This window comes from Eutrigla gurnardus, assembly GCF_963514095.1.
Source record: "Eutrigla gurnardus genome assembly, chromosome: 10".
Classification (NCBI taxonomy): domain Eukaryota; kingdom Metazoa; phylum Chordata; class Actinopteri; order Perciformes; family Triglidae; genus Eutrigla; species Eutrigla gurnardus.
The window spans coordinates 22,332,310-22,349,454 of record NC_139924.1 but is presented as its reverse complement, the minus strand read 5'-3'; the positions used below and the strand labels follow the sequence as shown (position 1 = coordinate 22,349,454).

General features: G+C 41.7%; 1 protein-coding gene across 1 annotated transcript; it reads left to right on the top strand.

Moving 5' to 3' along the window:
- Nucleotides 1-889: 889 nt before the first annotated feature.
- Nucleotides 890-11,109, top strand: ywhae1 (tyrosine 3-monooxygenase/tryptophan 5-monooxygenase activation protein, epsilon polypeptide 1). Its single transcript, XM_084020164.1, has 6 exons — nucleotides 890-1,142; nucleotides 3,285-3,484; nucleotides 4,396-4,502; nucleotides 4,788-4,994; nucleotides 5,394-5,530; nucleotides 9,899-11,109. The coding sequence occupies exons 1-6, from the start codon at nucleotides 1,079-1,081 to the stop codon at nucleotides 9,949-9,951; spliced, it is 768 nt and encodes a 255-aa protein (XP_083876290.1). The 5' UTR covers nucleotides 890-1,078; the 3' UTR covers nucleotides 9,952-11,109.
- Nucleotides 11,110-17,145: the final 6,036 nt, after the last annotated feature.

Here is a 17,145-nt window from a genome sequence, read left to right as displayed (position 1 = left end):
ATTCATATTACCGAGGGGTATTCTTAGTATCGCTGTATGAAGCCGGGTATATAAGCTGTACACGTTTTAACAGTATATGCATCAGCCTACCAAAGACAATGTGGAATAACTTATACGCAGCACATTGAGCAAGAAACCTGCCAAGAAATGTGGTGTGATGGTCTATCTGGTCTGTTGTTTCTAATGGCATTGTTTCACATATTTACAATCATGAACAAAATGACTTCATTAACATACAGTAAACGGTTATTATTGCAAGAATTAAATTACACAGCTAAAATATACAGAAATGAACTGACTTGCTTATTTTTTATTGAAATAAGCAATAATTGGCAGTGATTTTTTTTAATGTATGCCTTTATTCAACTGTTTAGTTAAAAGTCGACACTATATTATGAAAGAAATAATTATAAATTAAAGGGCACTAACATCTAATTCTAAAACGTTGCGGTTGGAAGAATTTGTAGTCTATAGTTTACAAAACCCGACATGAGAAGCACTCAGAGTAAATGGATAATAATGGAGGTAAATGGTCTTTGAATTCGTGCCGAGGAAAGGCAGTGAAGACTGATGTTTGAAAACATCGACAACACTGCGTCTTCCCAGATAGTTTTCAGCCATTATGTTTCGATTATTTCAGTTTAGTCACATCACAGGTTCGTTCAGTTATTCTGTTCTCTCTAAAAAAAAAAAAAAAAAAAAATACAATCAGAATTAAAAGCCTTGTATCAGAATTAGCTGAGATAATAGCAACACCTGTACGTACAATGCACACAACTCAAAGGGGTTACTCTAAATGAGCGTGCAGAGGTTATGCTTGCTGTTCTCCCCGTACATGTATTAAAATGACTGGGGGAGGTATCAGGGCTGGTGATTCATGTGCGTATGTGCAGCACTCGGATGAGTCTGGTCGCCATCTTTACTCCATCCCAGCACATCGCTGCCGGTGGGGCGGAACACCACTCATCGACCCAGTTGATTTCTAGGAACTGCCGACAGACCTGGCTCACCGCTGCGCTTTTCACTACAGATCAGTCACTTTGGTTATTTCGCTACTCGAGCTGCGCAACGACACACGATGGGAGAGCGAGAGGACCTAGTGTATCAGGCAAAACTTGCCGAGCAGGCAGAGCGATATGACGGTAAGACAGTTTCGGGGCTGGCTCGGAGTGGGACATGTTCGCTGCAGGGATTTTGGCGAGCTAGCTCACGTTAACGGAGCTCTGCTCGACAAGCTAGGTAGCTCAATGTTAGCCGCGGCTAACCAGAGAGCTAACGCGGCTACAGCCGTCGTCTTTCGGCTAACAATTAATTGGCATTACACATGGCTTCGGGCTGGAAAAAAAATAATGTGACATTTAAGAAATAGCAGATGTCATGAAGTGTTGTCTTTTATGGAAATTGTAAGGGGCTGTCACTGACAGTGGCTAACGTTAGCGAAGGGGCCATAACAAAATGGCGGATTACTGGAGCGTGAACTGTCAGGAGTTGCCTCCCCTGCACCATGCTAGCGCTAACGTTATAACCTAACACTTGAGCTACTGGCCCGGTTAGCTACCAGAAGCAACACCAAGTGTCGCCGTACTCCGTTTGTACGCACAATAACGTACCAATTATGTTGTTTCCTTATCCTGTTAACGTTACCGATGGTAGCCAATTTAGACATTAGCAAGGCGTTAGCCGCTTGAAGCTTGCTGCGTGTTAGCAGTGTGTGGGAGGGCAGCTGTTCACTTGCTGGGGTGTTCCCCTGTTAGCAAGGCTACACGGATCGATTGGGCGAAAATGAATGCCTCTTCCTCTCTGGTTCACTCCTGTCACACTGTCATACCATTACAGGCCTCGTAGATGCTGTTTTTAGACCGCTGCCTCTGCCAGTGGTCGTACGTTGCCCAGTAACGTTAAGTGAATGTGCCATGACTCATTCACGGGATTTGGACCGAGTGTATTTTCAGAGTGATTTATGGTTTACTGGCTAAATGGTAAACCTGCTGGAATGCAGTCGATTCACATTGTCATTCTGAAATAGGGTTATCAAATGTTAACATGCCGTGGAAACGGGAAAAAACAACGTTCCTATACTATTTTCCCCTCCTGATTCTGACTAGTGAACTAGCGTATTGGCCAATGCAGAGTACCGATCCGATACCAGCGCAAAGTTAAACAGGTTAACATGCAGTCTCCTTCAAACAACTTCCAAAAAAAAAAACGCTACTTACACACCTGCCAAATAATATTTGATGATATAATGTACCTCCGCCCCAATAATATTTTTTGCTGAATAAAGCTCGAACATCATCAAAATTTAACTCAATGCATCCTCTTTATTTGGCAGTGGGTTATTCTTTGTAGATTAAATCAGTTGGTAAATGATGCAATAATGGATCAGCACATTGACTGGCCTACTCGCCAATACCCAAACCAGCATTTTAGGCTGTATACGGTATTTCTTATACCAGTTTTATGTGCCATTGTTGATGCAACCATTGTTAATCAGTCAAATATTTCCTTCTTACTTGAAGGTACATTTTTTTGGTGGTTGAGATCTGCGCCAGGGACAAGCATTGCACCTTATTGCCTCTCCTTAGTAACAGGCCCTTGTCTATGTGTGTGTTTGTTGGATTGTGGCCAGTGGATAGATGGAGGTTTGGCATTGGTTAGGAAGCCGCCTTAACATGTACTCTTAATACCCTCAAACGTTTCATGGTTAAACCTGACGTGCATGTTCTGCAGGCAGTAAATCATCTCTGACCAGAATGTGGTTCGACGTTGAACACTTCATCCACAATGCAAGTTTTTGTCCAACCAAAAACGTGTGGATTTGTGAAGCACATTTATCTGTACTCCAATTTGTCACATTTAAATATTTATAAGTAGGTTGAAATGGCATACGCTTGGTGGTTTCATGAATACATCTGAATTTCTGCCCCCTATAGGAGTTATTTCACAGCATAGTAATGGAGTTGAGATATCAAATCTCACGTCTTTAGACTAATTCATTAGACAACACTAATGAAGATTAACAGCTAGTTTTTGGTTGTAAATTTAATGTATTGTAAGTATTTCTTATAGAGCTGTCCTTGATGAAAAAAGTTCTTGGACGACTAACACTCCATTGTTGTATGCTTTTTTTTTTTTTTTCGACTAATCCGATAGTTGACAATAGATCTGTAAAATTGTTTCTCCACAACCAATTAAGGCGACTAATTGACTAAGAGCAAGCAGCTCTAATTAACTGTAAAAATGTCCAAGTTATTAAAGGACTGTTAAATGTGTCTTGTCAACAGAGATGGTGGTGTCTATGAAGAACGTGGCGGGCATGGACGTGGAGCTCACAGTGGAAGAGAGGAACCTACTATCGGTGGCCTACAAGAATGTGATTGGAGCTCGGAGAGCCTCCTGGAGGATAATAAGCAGTATCGAACAGAGGGAAGAGAACAAGGGCGGAGAGGAGAAACTGAAGATGATCCGGGAATACAGGCAAACGGTAAAGCCTTCATCAAAGGCTCTGTCACGTACTCCCAAAAAACAAGCTTAGCATTTGTATTTGGACTGTGTATGTCAGGAGCACTTACATGGATTTACCATGTCTCAAATATGTTTCTCATTTCAAAGAATCTCAAGATTTGCTGTGCTAATGTGAGATCACTAGCTCATATTAATAATACACACTATGCGCAGCTACTGGACAGACTGCATCTGAGTCATAGTTGGCAAATCCTCCACTCGCTTGCTATTAAGAAGGGAAATAAGAGCTGACTATTAATCTGGGAGAGGCCAGAGTGTGTCAGAGAGATGGGAGAGGCAGTTGGGCCGAAGTCAGGGACCTAATGGGGTTCAGAGATGAGTAATCGTGCTGCTCTACCTTGATTTCTTTTGTTCCCTAACTCCCCTGGGGAACACATTTGTGGCAGGTTGTTAGTATGGGGTTTAAAAGGCCATATATATCAAAAGGTAATGGGCAGCTACTGTGGGTGTCACACGTTTGTTGGCACATACTGCCATTTATTTTAACATGGGCCCCTTGTACCCAAAAATACTTGGAAAGTATTATTTGGATTTAGGGGATAGCCTCAGTGGAAAACAAGGCTGCATTATATTGGGGGGTGGGGGGCGGGGTGGTGGGGGATGATTGACGTTGCAATACTTTTCCCCCCCTGTGATATGTATTGTGATCCGGGGTGTGAAAACAGGAATATTCAACATACATTTTGTAGGCTGATAAGAACTGCAAGGGTTTTCCTTTTGTGTCAAGCAGCAAATAAAGTTGTTTAAGTAAATCTACCTGCGTCTTCACAGCGTTGAGACTGAAATGATTAATCAGTTTGCCCTAATTATTAAAATTAAATTATGAAAATATTTTTTGCTGATTTAATTATTGCCTTTGTTTGGTGGCAGGTTGAGAAGGAGCTGAAGTCGATCTGTGGTGATATTCTGGATGCACTGGACAGGCACCTACTCCCCTCTGCTGTCATGGGAGAGTCTAAGGTCTTCTACAACAAAATGTAAGAGCTTCATGTTCTGAATGTAAATGAATAGAGGAATAAATTAACCCTTTTACTGTCTCTGCACAGAATAATGAGAACATGTTTATGCTTGAGTGTAATTTGACTATTATAGCTAAATATGGAATATTGAAAGGCAAATTCCAGACAGCAAAGTGCAGGGAATTTGACAAGGTATCTGAAACCATGAAATGAATGGGACACTTTCAGGAACATCTTACAAGTTTCACATCTACAACTAACAATTAATAAACGATAAACTTTTGTTTTTTTCCCCAATTCCAGGAAGGGTGATTACCACAGGTACCTGGCAGAGTTTGCCACTGGCAACAACAGAAAGGAGGCAGCAGAGAACAGCCTGGTGGCCTACAAAACTGCTACCGATCTCGCCATGTCGGAGCTACCACCCACGCACCCCATCCGCCTCGGCCTTGCCCTCAACTTCTCCGTCTTCTACTATGAGATCTTAAACTCTCCTGACCGGGCTTGCAGGTTACTGTTTCTGCAATACACTTCCTCAACGTTTTCTCTTTCAGTTTAGTCAACAATGGTGAAGCCATTTGCATATTTAAATCATTGCTCCTACAGGTTGCACAGTAATAGTGATTGAACAGCAGTTTCCGACCACATTAACATTGTTTAAACCATTCCTATGTAGCTTTGTGTTCACATACACATAAGGTGATATTAACAGAAGCCATTTGCAAGCACACAAGAATTGAGTTGCTTGCAGAAGACCACTGACACGGATGGATAATGTAGAGTATATCTTTCCACATTATGTTAATGTTAAGACTGCAGGGCAGCTTGGAAAATAACCAGTGGACTATTGAGTGTGAACACTGTCAATACTACATGTGAAATGATTTCAACAGAAGTGTGTTTGCTTAGGTTGGCAAAGGCTGCATTTGATGACGCCATTGCAGAGCTGGACACACTGAATGAAGACAGCTATAAGGACTCCACACTTATCATGCAGTTGTTACGTGACAACCTGACACTATGGACTTCAGATATGCAAGGAGAAGGTAAGAGTCTCATATCATGGTGGCGTCATTCATAATGCTCCTCTAGGACATTGTACTGTATGTGCAGTCGACTTGTTTGTCATTGCAGAGCCTCCTTTCTCATGACTAGATGCTGATATACTACCTCGCTCATCTTCTCTTACCTGCCTTAAGCCTTTTTACACTGAATTATGATGTGTCTAAATACTGTGTGCAGCTTGATTCATGTTCTGTTCCAATCAGCACTGACTGGTACGCTAACTTTTGTAGGGGTCCCTTGACCTCTCACCTAAAAATATGTGAATGGAAACAGCAAATCTCAGTTTTACAGACATGTGCACTTTATTAAAATCCCATGCACATTTTTGCATATAGTATTAAGGTGTTATTTTTTGCTTATTCTTAAAAAACAAAAACAAATCTTGTGCATACCGGGGTCCCTAAAAAGGCTATTGCTAATTGGGTTCAACTGGAAATCTGATATTTTATTCATGTGTGACGATGTTGGTACCCAAAGCAGCCATTTTACATTGCAAGGCTATTTAAAAAATGTGTGCGTGTATGGGTTTATTATCTTTATTCCAATTGAGGATTTTTTTTAGAGCGATGATGTCATAAAATATGACATTGGAAGCCTTGAAAGTTTCCTGTGTGTTTAGTTTCCTCCTCCTACAGCATAAGTTGTTAGGGAGAAGATGCATTTACAGTGTGCAAACACTCTAAAAAGCTCTAATGTCAACAGAGGATCTGCTCCTGTCGCACGGCGATCCAAGCAAAGGCAATGTGATTTCTCTGATTTTTAGATGCAAGTTTGACAGAACTGGGGGGTGAATCAGGTTGTTGAAGTTCAGAGACAGTGAAACGTTAAGCCATGAATTAAACAGCCACCCTTGACGTCAGGCTAAGCTTTCAGGACCTGGATCATGCTGCTCACAGTGTGCATGCCAAGGTACGGAGTTACAGAAGGCCTGTCTTACTGGTGTCCTTGTGGCTGAGCTGAAGTCCGTCCTCTCGTGCTCAAAGTCATGACCCTCTTTAGTAACAAAGACCACCTGCGTTTCCAACTTGCAGCATTTGATTCCAGGAAAATGTCTTAATTGCAATTTTTTACTTGAATTTAACTCCACACAGAATAAACTACTAAAATACAGATAGAGAATACACTATATTTTACATTTTAAAAGAATATATTTATTGAAACACACATTGTTGTGGTAATAACTACAAACCGCTCGTTAATCAAATCCAATGATGTTTATGTTGTACTGGCATCCCCCAGTGCTACTGTTGACTGCTTCAGAAGAGACGAGATGAGCTGCTTTAGCCCTGAAAGTCCTGATTTTGAGCTTATATGGTCGTAAGATCAAAACAACACGATGCGTTTTAATTGGGAGAGTCCAACAATTTTGTCTGCCAGCCGTCTGTCATTTTCACCCTCTGCCAAAAATGTAAAAGATGTTAAAAGGGACTCACAAGTCGAAAGATAACAGTCAGAATCTCTCCTCTGTGGTTTCACCAACTCACTGAATAAACATGAAGCTGCAGCTGGGTAAATCTGACAGAGGCGATTGTCTTTGTTGCCACTAAATCGTCACTGACATAAGCTACAACAGAAATGTTTTAAATCCCAAGAGGGCTGGTTTTTATCTCACATAATTAACAAACAAGATGTGAATGTAACAACGATAACCGTGGAGTGTTTGATTCATTCTTTCTATTCATTAATTCCAGCAGCAAGTCGCACTCGTCATCTCTCTTGTCTCTTTCTCATTCCCTCTGCTGTAGAGTCCTAAAGGAAACAAACCTGACTGTTCATTTCCCATGTTAACTGTACTTTGTAAGTGTTGCTCACCCAAGCCTTGCTGCTTGTGGCTGCCTTTCCCCTCCCCCCCTGTAAACACTAACTCACTCATCGTTTAATGATTCAATCCACTCACCTGTTGCTTGTCACTTGTCGCTCACTGCCGCGGTTGGATTCTGTATTAACTGTTGGTAACGGGCTGTAATCTTTCCACCACAGCCAGTTCATTTCGGTTTCTCGAGTTTAGGTCGTTCAGTCCAAACATACTGTAAGTTTTCACTTAGTTGCCTGTCAAACTTGTAAGTAAACCAAGGAGCGGAGCTTTAGATCATGTTCTCGGCATGCTCGACTGCTTCAGTCAACCATTTTTCCGACTGTGTTACCAATGACACTGAATATTTTACAAGATGAGATGTATATATTCTTTATATATTATTATTCCAATATTTGTGGAGCACTTACTTTGTCCTGGGGCTGTACTTAATAGTTGGAAGCTTCGAATCTTCATAACTTTGACATTTGAAATTCAAAATCAACACTTGAATGCTGCGGTCCATGTCTATTCATTGCGTTTAAAACTGGTATTTTTGTACAGTTGTAGATAAAGATCAGACTCCAATGATATTCTGAGTATTATACTATTTGTAGAATTAGAATCCAGCAGTTGCTGTGTAAGATTGGTATATTATCGTACAAAGTTTATGTTGTCAGAGGTATCTGCATGTAAGTTTGGGTAAAAGCTCCACTGACTTGATCAAGCGTTAACACAATTCACTTGGTTCAGTTTTCCAATCACTGTGAGTCACTGTGATACAGTTTGATACCACATTTCACCCAAACACTGGTGAACGTGACGTTTGAGTTCAGCACGCATGTAGACTGAAGTTTCATGTTGATGAGGATTTCTTCATTGTAAATGAAAATGGTGACACCATCTTTATCTCATCCAAAGTCCAGGTTTTAACAAAAAGCAGGTCAGTTTAAACCGGATTTCACCTGGAGTCTCTAAAAATAGTTTTTCCTGTTGACACTGTTCACTACAGTGGTGGAAAGTAACAAATTGGATACATTAACGAACACAAGTGCACATTTGTGCTACTTGTATTTTATTCTACTTGATCCACCTCCATTTATTTCAGTTACTCAACAGATAATGGCAGAAAAAAGGGTTTTTAAGATGTTAAAGACAGAAATTCCTTTTTGAGATTGGCGGGTTGTAAAGAAGTATTTTTTTTACTGTAGTATTGCTACTTTCTCTTCAGTAAATGAATGCTGAATACTTCTTACACCACTGTGACTAAACAAGATCCTCTTACAGCAAAGGTGGCTCTGAAAATTCAGTTAGTGATAGAAATTGAAGACGGAGGGGAAAAGCAAAAACATTGCGTCAAGCTCTTTATTGTTGTTGTTTTTTAATTCCAAAAATATAAAATGATGATCCTAGCTTTGTTCTTGACGGGCTTCCAGCTGAAGGTTTTAAATGTAACTGTGTTTGAGCTTTCCTATGAAGTGTTAGGCCTGCCCGCCTCTCATTCTCCATTACTGGTCCAGTGTGTAGGATTTGGTGGCAAGCTAATGGTGTTGCAACCAACCGAATACACGTCTGCTGTGGTCGCGCCGTTTCGCCTCACTCCGACAAACATGGCGGTGCAACATGGCGGACTGCGTGAAGACAACCCGCCCCTCATGTAGAGGGCAGGGCTGCACCGAATGGCCTAATTTTATTGATTAATCTGACGATTCCTTTTTTGATTAATTTAACTAATTTATTATTCTAAAGATTGTTTTATAAATTGCTGAATTATTTAACAATTTCCCCCCAAATAAATATTAAAAACATATTTTGATTAATATTCCAATGTTTTATTCAATAATTTAATTTTAAAGGCATAATTGGGGTGAAGTGGGGACTGTGGTACTAGTCAAGCAACAAAACGGCTTTAACTAACGTTAGTTAAAGCCCTTTTGTTGCTCCTACATTAAAGTAAACAGAAAATATTAAATGCTCAATAACGATATAAGATGATGGTATAACAGCAGAGGTGCAGAAATAACTTAACATGGGGCCGATGATGAAACGTTTAGAAAATTGACGAGTACTACCAGAAATGCAGGCTGCCAATCATGTTTACATCATGAATACAACAAGAAATCTTTGACGCCGTCTTGGCGGAGCGCAGCACGGTGCTTTCACTTTCAGAAGTGTTTGTACTCTTGTGATGAGCAATTTCCTGTCTGCAAATCTTAAAGAGCACCACATTGTTGGGTCTCAGTCTTAACTCCTTCCACTCTTAAGAGGATCGTGGGCGAGGTCTTTTAGCCGCTGCTTGTTTTCTGGACGTAGACATTGTTGACACAAATCGTCATCATTGTAATGGATGACATGGATACCGTCAAAGAATCATCTAAGCCCTATCCTAGGCTAACGAAAACCCAACCAGTCTTAGTTTTTGTGATTATACACTAAAGAATATTATATTCCATTTCTGCTGATAGACACCCAAATGCTGCACACTGGCCCTTTTAAGGCAGTCTTCCTGGAGGCTGTGTGAAAAATGAGCACTGATGGTATTTGTCCTCCTGACCAGGTGAAGAACAAAACAAAGAGGCACTGCAAGACGTAGAGGACGAGGCCCAGTGAGACTATGCCACCAACAGCCAACAACTTGAGACCCTCCCCTCACCTCCTCACACCCTCCCCCCCTTGACCTGCCTTCTCCAGCCCCCCTTCCCCTCCTTCCTTCCTTCCTTCCTTCCCCCTCCTCTCCTTTTCCTTTCTTCCACCTCTGCAGCTCCATGACCCAGCAGGGCCAAGGAGTTCACAAGTTTATTTTTCTCTTCTTTTTTATTTTTATATTAGCCCGTACATCATTCAAGTAAATAGCACTTAATTGAGACAGGAAATACAATGTTAGCAAGTCAAAGATAAAGAGAGTCCCTGGGTTGTTTTTGTGTTGTTGTTTTTTTTTTTGTCCTGGTACAAGCGGTTCTGAAATGTTATCTTTTTTCTCATTATTGTATTTTTGTTTGTTTATTTGCTTTTTCCTCAATATTTTTATCAGTTGCTGGATGTATTGAGAATTTTTTCTTAATGTAATTACAGAAATTAACTTTTATTACTGATAATGTTGACTATTAGTTATGGGAGCTATTTTATCTCTGTTTTAGTGAAATGTCATGCGAATCATTTTACATTTTTATGGGCAATTTGGAAAAAACTACAAGTGCCCTTTTTGTTGAAGTAGGTTTTAAGAGGAAGATGGCAAGATTTGCGATATCCACGTGGGGCAAAGAAGTGCTTAACTTTTACACCATAGTGATTCTGTTGTCATGTTTTTGTAGTTGTCCTTGGACTGTACTTTGTGCTGAAATACTGTAACTGTGCACACATGCTGAATCTCTGAAGGTTGACTTATTGCGAGCTGGTGGTTGTAATTAAAAAACAAACAACAAAAAACAGGAGATTTCAGATAGAAGACAAGTCTCAGTTTGGCCCCTGCTCCTCAACAGTGAACCCCAAAATTTAAACGATTGTCAGTGTTCGCAGGAGTTAACACGTAGTCTTTTCTGCTGCTTCCCCCCCCCTTCTTTTCACTAACGCTCCTCTTCCTTCAGAGGTTTTCTTTCTTTGCCATTTCCTTTGTTTCTCTTCTTAGTTTTGCTTCATTATGTGTAACTTGGAGCTGATTTGTACTACTGGATATCTGACTGGAGCCACAGACAGGGAATCTGTATTGTTCTTACTGAAACACAGCATGGAATTAACATTAAACAATCTAAATTAAACATTACAAACTGACTTTGTGTCAATTATTTTCGTTACCTGTAGAAGACATCTGCTTGTCTTGGCCCGGTGTTTAGTGAATGAATACAATCCATGAAACCTTGTTATAATGAGTTGTATATGAAGCACACAGGTTCTGAGCTGCAGCACAGCGTTGCCACACAGAGCAGATGTTGGAATCTGAGTCGGCGACTGAGTGTAATCATACATTTATGTGTTCTATTTATAGTGTGTGACAGACAGATGCAATCTTAATGCCTGGGCTCTGCTGTGACTAATCGTCCACACAAACCTTTCTGTGTGGCTGAGACAAAGATGGTGCCACGGTGTTTTGTGTTGCCACCACGGTGAACCAGTGACATGCCATCATCTCGACTGTCCATCAAACCCACCTTTCCCTCTCGCACCGTTTCAAGCGCTCACACATGCGTCCTGCAGGGACCCTTATAGCCGTAACCTTTTGCCTCCCTGGTTTCGGTTGCTTGCTAGCCGTTGCAACCTTTTGCTGCAGTTGCATCAGCAGCAGTAAGCCCGAGCTCTGTGGCGAGCCTGAATTTAGACTCTGGGTGGAGGTAGACGAGTCTGACGGGGTCGGAAGCGTGCAAAAGCCAGTCAGAAGGACTTCCTTCCTGCAGCGTGAACCGCTGCAGCTGCCTGGCCTGGTGAAACACAAATACTTATACTTGCAATATACAATATACTTGCAGACGGACTCGTGATCATATGCTTTAGATGTGTTAATGATTAGTTAACTTGAAGATGACATGGCCTTGTATGTACTAATATACATGCTTGTTTAATGAAATTAATTTGTGTTACGAGAATATTAAAAATGTATTAAGTGTCTTGCTAATACATATTTAATACACCATAAACATTCTTGTTGTAATAGAATGCTCAATTAGACTTGGACTTACACTGGTTTATTCCATGTAATAACATTTTTTAAAAAGCTTACAGTGCATTGTTACAATAATAACAGAATATATTTTTAAATATACAAAAATATATTTTACAACAAAGCTGAAATAATCACACCAGTGAGTTTAAGTTTCCCTTAAAGTATAAAGTCCTATGGTTTATTTATAGGTTTACCATAGTACAATGTGTTAAATGTTCATAGTGCATATAGAAATGCCACGCACATGGAATTTAAAAGAAACTTACAATGTTTATTCTTAAAATGTGCCGTGATATGCTCCAAATTATTGTTGTAATAATGAACAAAGTTGAAAAAAGTACACTTTAGTAATTACATATTACTTTCATTTAAAGTATATTATTTACTGTAATATTTAGAAAGTGTCATAGTGTTATAATAAAAGCATAGTATACTTGTTATGTATGTTAGCATGATGTTGGTATACTTTCAATATATTTCTAGTACATTTCTTTGTTAGTACTGTACTCTTTCGGTGCCCCAATTACCTTTTTATAGCAAAACTTATCGGGCCATATTTAATGAACTTTCAAAATGGGTCCAAATCTGAAGCATATTACCTTTTTCCTTATCACATTCATGTTCCCCAGAGGTTGAACATTTTCTATTTCTCTATTGGTAGAGACATTCAAGGTCCCCAGAGTTTTGTGACTTTTCCTCTAGCATCACCAGGTGAAATATCTCAACGTCTATACGGCAAATGGCCAACAAATTTGGCACAGATGATTCATGGTTCCCTGAGGATGTATCCTGACTTTGGTCACCTGCTGACTCTTCTATCGCCAGCATGAAGTGGATCATGGATATCTAGCTAATGTGGTGCAGACATTCATGGCTCTGAGTGGCTACAGACTCTTAACGTTGTTTTTTGGGGGGGAACCCATCCATTGTAATTGCTGCATTTACTTTGCCCAACCTGCGGTGTGATTATAGTGATTGACAGTCGAGCTGTAAGTGGAAGCAAAGTGTCAGCCAGAGGCCATCACTCTACTTTGTCAAACCTTTCACAAGCCTGCCATGCTTGTCTGACGCGCCACAGAAGCTCTGTTTTCCATCCCAAGTAGGCAGCGTGAGGGCCGATGGCAGCAATCAAGGTAGACAAGGTAATAGAAGTTAAAATCCAATGAAGTCTGTTTCTGACATGGGTGTGTTTCCCCCCTTTTTAATGGTTCACACTAACATCCATCTTGCCCCTTCTATCTCAGAATACTGTAAGGGTAGGGGTGAACTAATAGTGACATAGTACCTGCATACAAGAACGACTACGACCCCATATAATAAGAGTCAGTTTATTGTATATTATATGTTTTCTTTCCCCACACCTACTAGATACGACCTCGCCTCTGACTTGTTGATTGTGCAGCAGCTCCTGCAGCGCCCTCTGCAGGTCACATCTGACACATTAAGAGCATGTTCTCACACATGGCTTCACAATCAGATCAGATCATATGTCAGCCTATAGCATTTAAAACTGGAGCCATTGATGAGATGATCGGAAGCTCAAATGGTATGTTGGCTGCGGCGCAGAGGCAGAGCGAGACGTCCTCTAATCGGGTTTCGATCCCCGGCTCCTCCAGTCCACACGTTGGACCTCTGACCTCAGGTCAGGTCAGTTTCTGCTGGAAGTGCGTGAATCGTTTTGTCTGATTCCCAAGGAATCGGACACGAAGACGGGCGTCAAGTGGGACTAAATAGAAATGTCCAATCTACTCTCTGATGGTCTTGTTTACGTATGAAGGTCATATAGATCCGTTAAATATTCCATCCGGTAACTTTAAAGTAATAACTGTCTTAAAATGAATCGATTAATGATTGATGAATGTCTCTTTTCTCTCTTCTACAGCCTTTATAGTAAAGGTTGCCGCCAGACATTAAGGCCTGCAGCAACATTATCTCCCTGACAAACATGTTCATTGGATTCAAATGTTCAACTTGCTTTCAGCTTTTTGCTCTGCATCATAATTTTCACACCAGGCCAGACGCCTTTTCTGCTTATCACGTGTTAACAGAACAACGAAGTTCTCTTTTTTCCCCCGTGGCGATGCCAGTGACTCATCTACATCTACTGTAGGATGCAAAGCTCCTTAGGGAACATGTTGTACCCTTATTTTATCCGTAGATTTCCTCTGTCAGGTTACCCTGCAGGACTTCTCAGTGGGTGATAAACATAAACAGACCCTCATGGACCTTTGGGGGATTGTTGACAGTCGGGTTACCATGGCACCCTTCTTATTTCTCCTCCACTGGGCGGCTCGTTGTAACGTGAAACCTCAAGAGGGCAGCAAGTTCCAGCTAATCTGACAGAACATCACTCACCCTAAAATCATTTCCACAGGAGGTGGAAGGTGGAGGTGCTGTGAGGGAGCATAACAATGTATTACATGTGCAGACCCGGTTCTCCAGAGGATTCTGCCTTGTAGACTCGGTGTCCGCCTCTACATCTGCAGCCTAATCGGCGTCCTCGAGCTTCCTGCACCTTCCTGTGGAAACTGGAAACTGCAGCGGTGTTCCGTTTTCGGAGCAAGATTACTGCTCGCAGAGCGCGACCCAGGGAACAAACGTCAATGAAATATTATGAACTTCCTCCTCTGCTGCAGAGACAGCACTTATAAATAGCCAGGGTTATTTTCAGGCAACACTTGTGAGATTTACTCAGCCCTGGTCTGATCTGGTCTGGGCTGAGCCCCCCGTGTGGGATCTGGTTGCAGGGCTTCACCGCAAATACACAGCAGGATGAACCTGTGAACCTTGGCTTGCTCTGTCGGGCCCCCACGCCCATCAGACCGCCCCGCAGGGCTCCCTGTACAAGGAGCGGACACATGTTGTACACTTACACGTGTGTCTGTGCGTGATGAGCACACGGTGGCGCTCCCACAATCCGTCTCTCTCTCTCTCCAGCAGACAGGATTGATGGTGTGGGTTAAAGCCAACATCCACATGGCTGATAGTGTGACGTCACTTTGGCTGTGCAGACTCTCAACACAATACTATTTGTGTTACCGGTGGATGTGGCATGGCAGAGACACACACCCAGCCGGAGTGTATGTGTAGCTTACTATGTATATTCTACCAAAATGAGACTTCTTACAGGACTCCACCATAACATACTCCCTACACATACTCTGTCACCTTTTATACTACTGCTAATCTTACTATTACTACTAATTTTTGATCATTATTTATTTGTTTATTTGAAACCAAATAAACATCTGTCTTAACCAACGTTTCCAGTTCCAATTGAGTCGAGTCTAGTTAAACCCAACCCCCCCGTGTTCAGGATGATGACAATTATCACCAGAATCATTCTCATTAGGATGCAATTAAAATGGCCTCATTCTTGTTATTAGATTATTGTTGACTCCACAGCTGTTGGTTGTGTGACTCTCATCATTCTGCATGGACCTTGAAAATCCCATATCGGTGCGTGTGTGTGTGTGTTGACACTGGCAGGTTGTTCCCAGTGTCTCTGGCAGCAGCTGCCTCCGTCGTCTCGCCGTGACTCATCTTCAGTCTGTTGAAGCAAAGGAAACACGGTGGAACACGCATACAGTATATTTCTCAGAGGCAATAGAGAGGATGTGAGGTGCAACCCCTACGGTCTCCGTATGAAAACAGATGTCATTATCTGGGCGGGAAAGTAGGAAACCGAGTGCTTTTACTACCGTCCTGCGACGCAAATTTACAGTAAGTGTAGAGGAAGCATGGACTGGCATTCAGATGTCCTCGTCATTCAGATTGTTTTGTTTGGCACCAGGTAGATGGTATCGTCCATGAATCCCTCACCGTATCACGACTCTGTTTCATTTCACTTTCATTCCACATGAAGCAACAATAGTGTTTTTATCTTGGAAGTCATTTGTGTTCTTATTTTAGAATAAACCCAGGCAGGGCCGTGTCTGCTGCAAGGCCCCGGTGCGTGTGTGTGTGTGTGTGTGTGTGCGTGCGTGTGTGTGTGTGTGTGCGTGTGTGTGTGTGTGTGCGTGTGTGTGTGGGAGCGTGTGTGTGAGTGTGTGTTCTCGTGCGCGTGTCAAGGCTACGGGTTTCCTGTTGATGCCAGGCCGTCAGGAATGCCTCCAGCCAGGGTCAAAGGTCAAAGGATGTGTGTCACTTCCTCACTTTTGGCAGCAGCCTGCACCCCCCCCTTACACACACACACACACACACAGCATGGTATGTGTTTCTTTATGCTGCTGCTTGATTAATATTAATTTTTTAACCAAAATATGTGTGTAAGTCATTGAAAGCAGCATTGAGACAAATACAAAACCAACTTACAACATATGTGTTATTGATAAAAAAAAAAAAATATGATGAAGGTCCTTTTCCCCCACAAAATCACTTGTCTAGCGGGTGCATACAGTCAAATCCTATTTAAATATTGATTAAAAAAATATTCATCATTAAGGCTTTACAGATGCCTAACAACTGCATCTGGCAACATCAGGGCGGTTCATTAGAACAGAAAAAAAAGCCTTTCTACCCTATTTTTTTTATTTTATTTGAATAATATTTGGGCACCTAAAAAGGTACATTTAGTGCATTTGAGTAAGAGGGTAAAAAAATGAACCATTTTCTTCTGGCAGCTTTGTCATTAGCTCCCTTATTGCGAGGTCAGGCCACGTTTCACCCTAAAATGATGATGAAACGCCAACTAAAGGCAGAATGCGTGATGTGCATAAGTGACCGGGCGTGTCCCTCGATGCCGACATTGAGCAAACATGCAAGGAGGGCTGTGGAGTCATCACACAGGTCAGGAGGGTCATCCAAATGATGTATGTTGATCCACCACAGTCAAGATGTTTATGTTTCTCTGTCGCTAAGACCGAACATTATCGCCACGATGTCAAGTTTAACCCCGTGGCCATCTATCAGTATGATGTGTGTGTGTGTGTGTGTGTGTGTGTGTGTGTTGAATGTGGTCCCTCTAGTCCTTGGGGACAGGATGTCCACTGCCACGAGTGCACAAGTCTCTTATTTGTTTTAAGAAAGTGTGTGCATACGCGTGCCCCTTGCTTGTGTATCCTGAGGGAAGCACCAGCAGGTTCTGCCATGCACACACACACACACACACACACACACACACACACACACGCACACACACACACACGCAC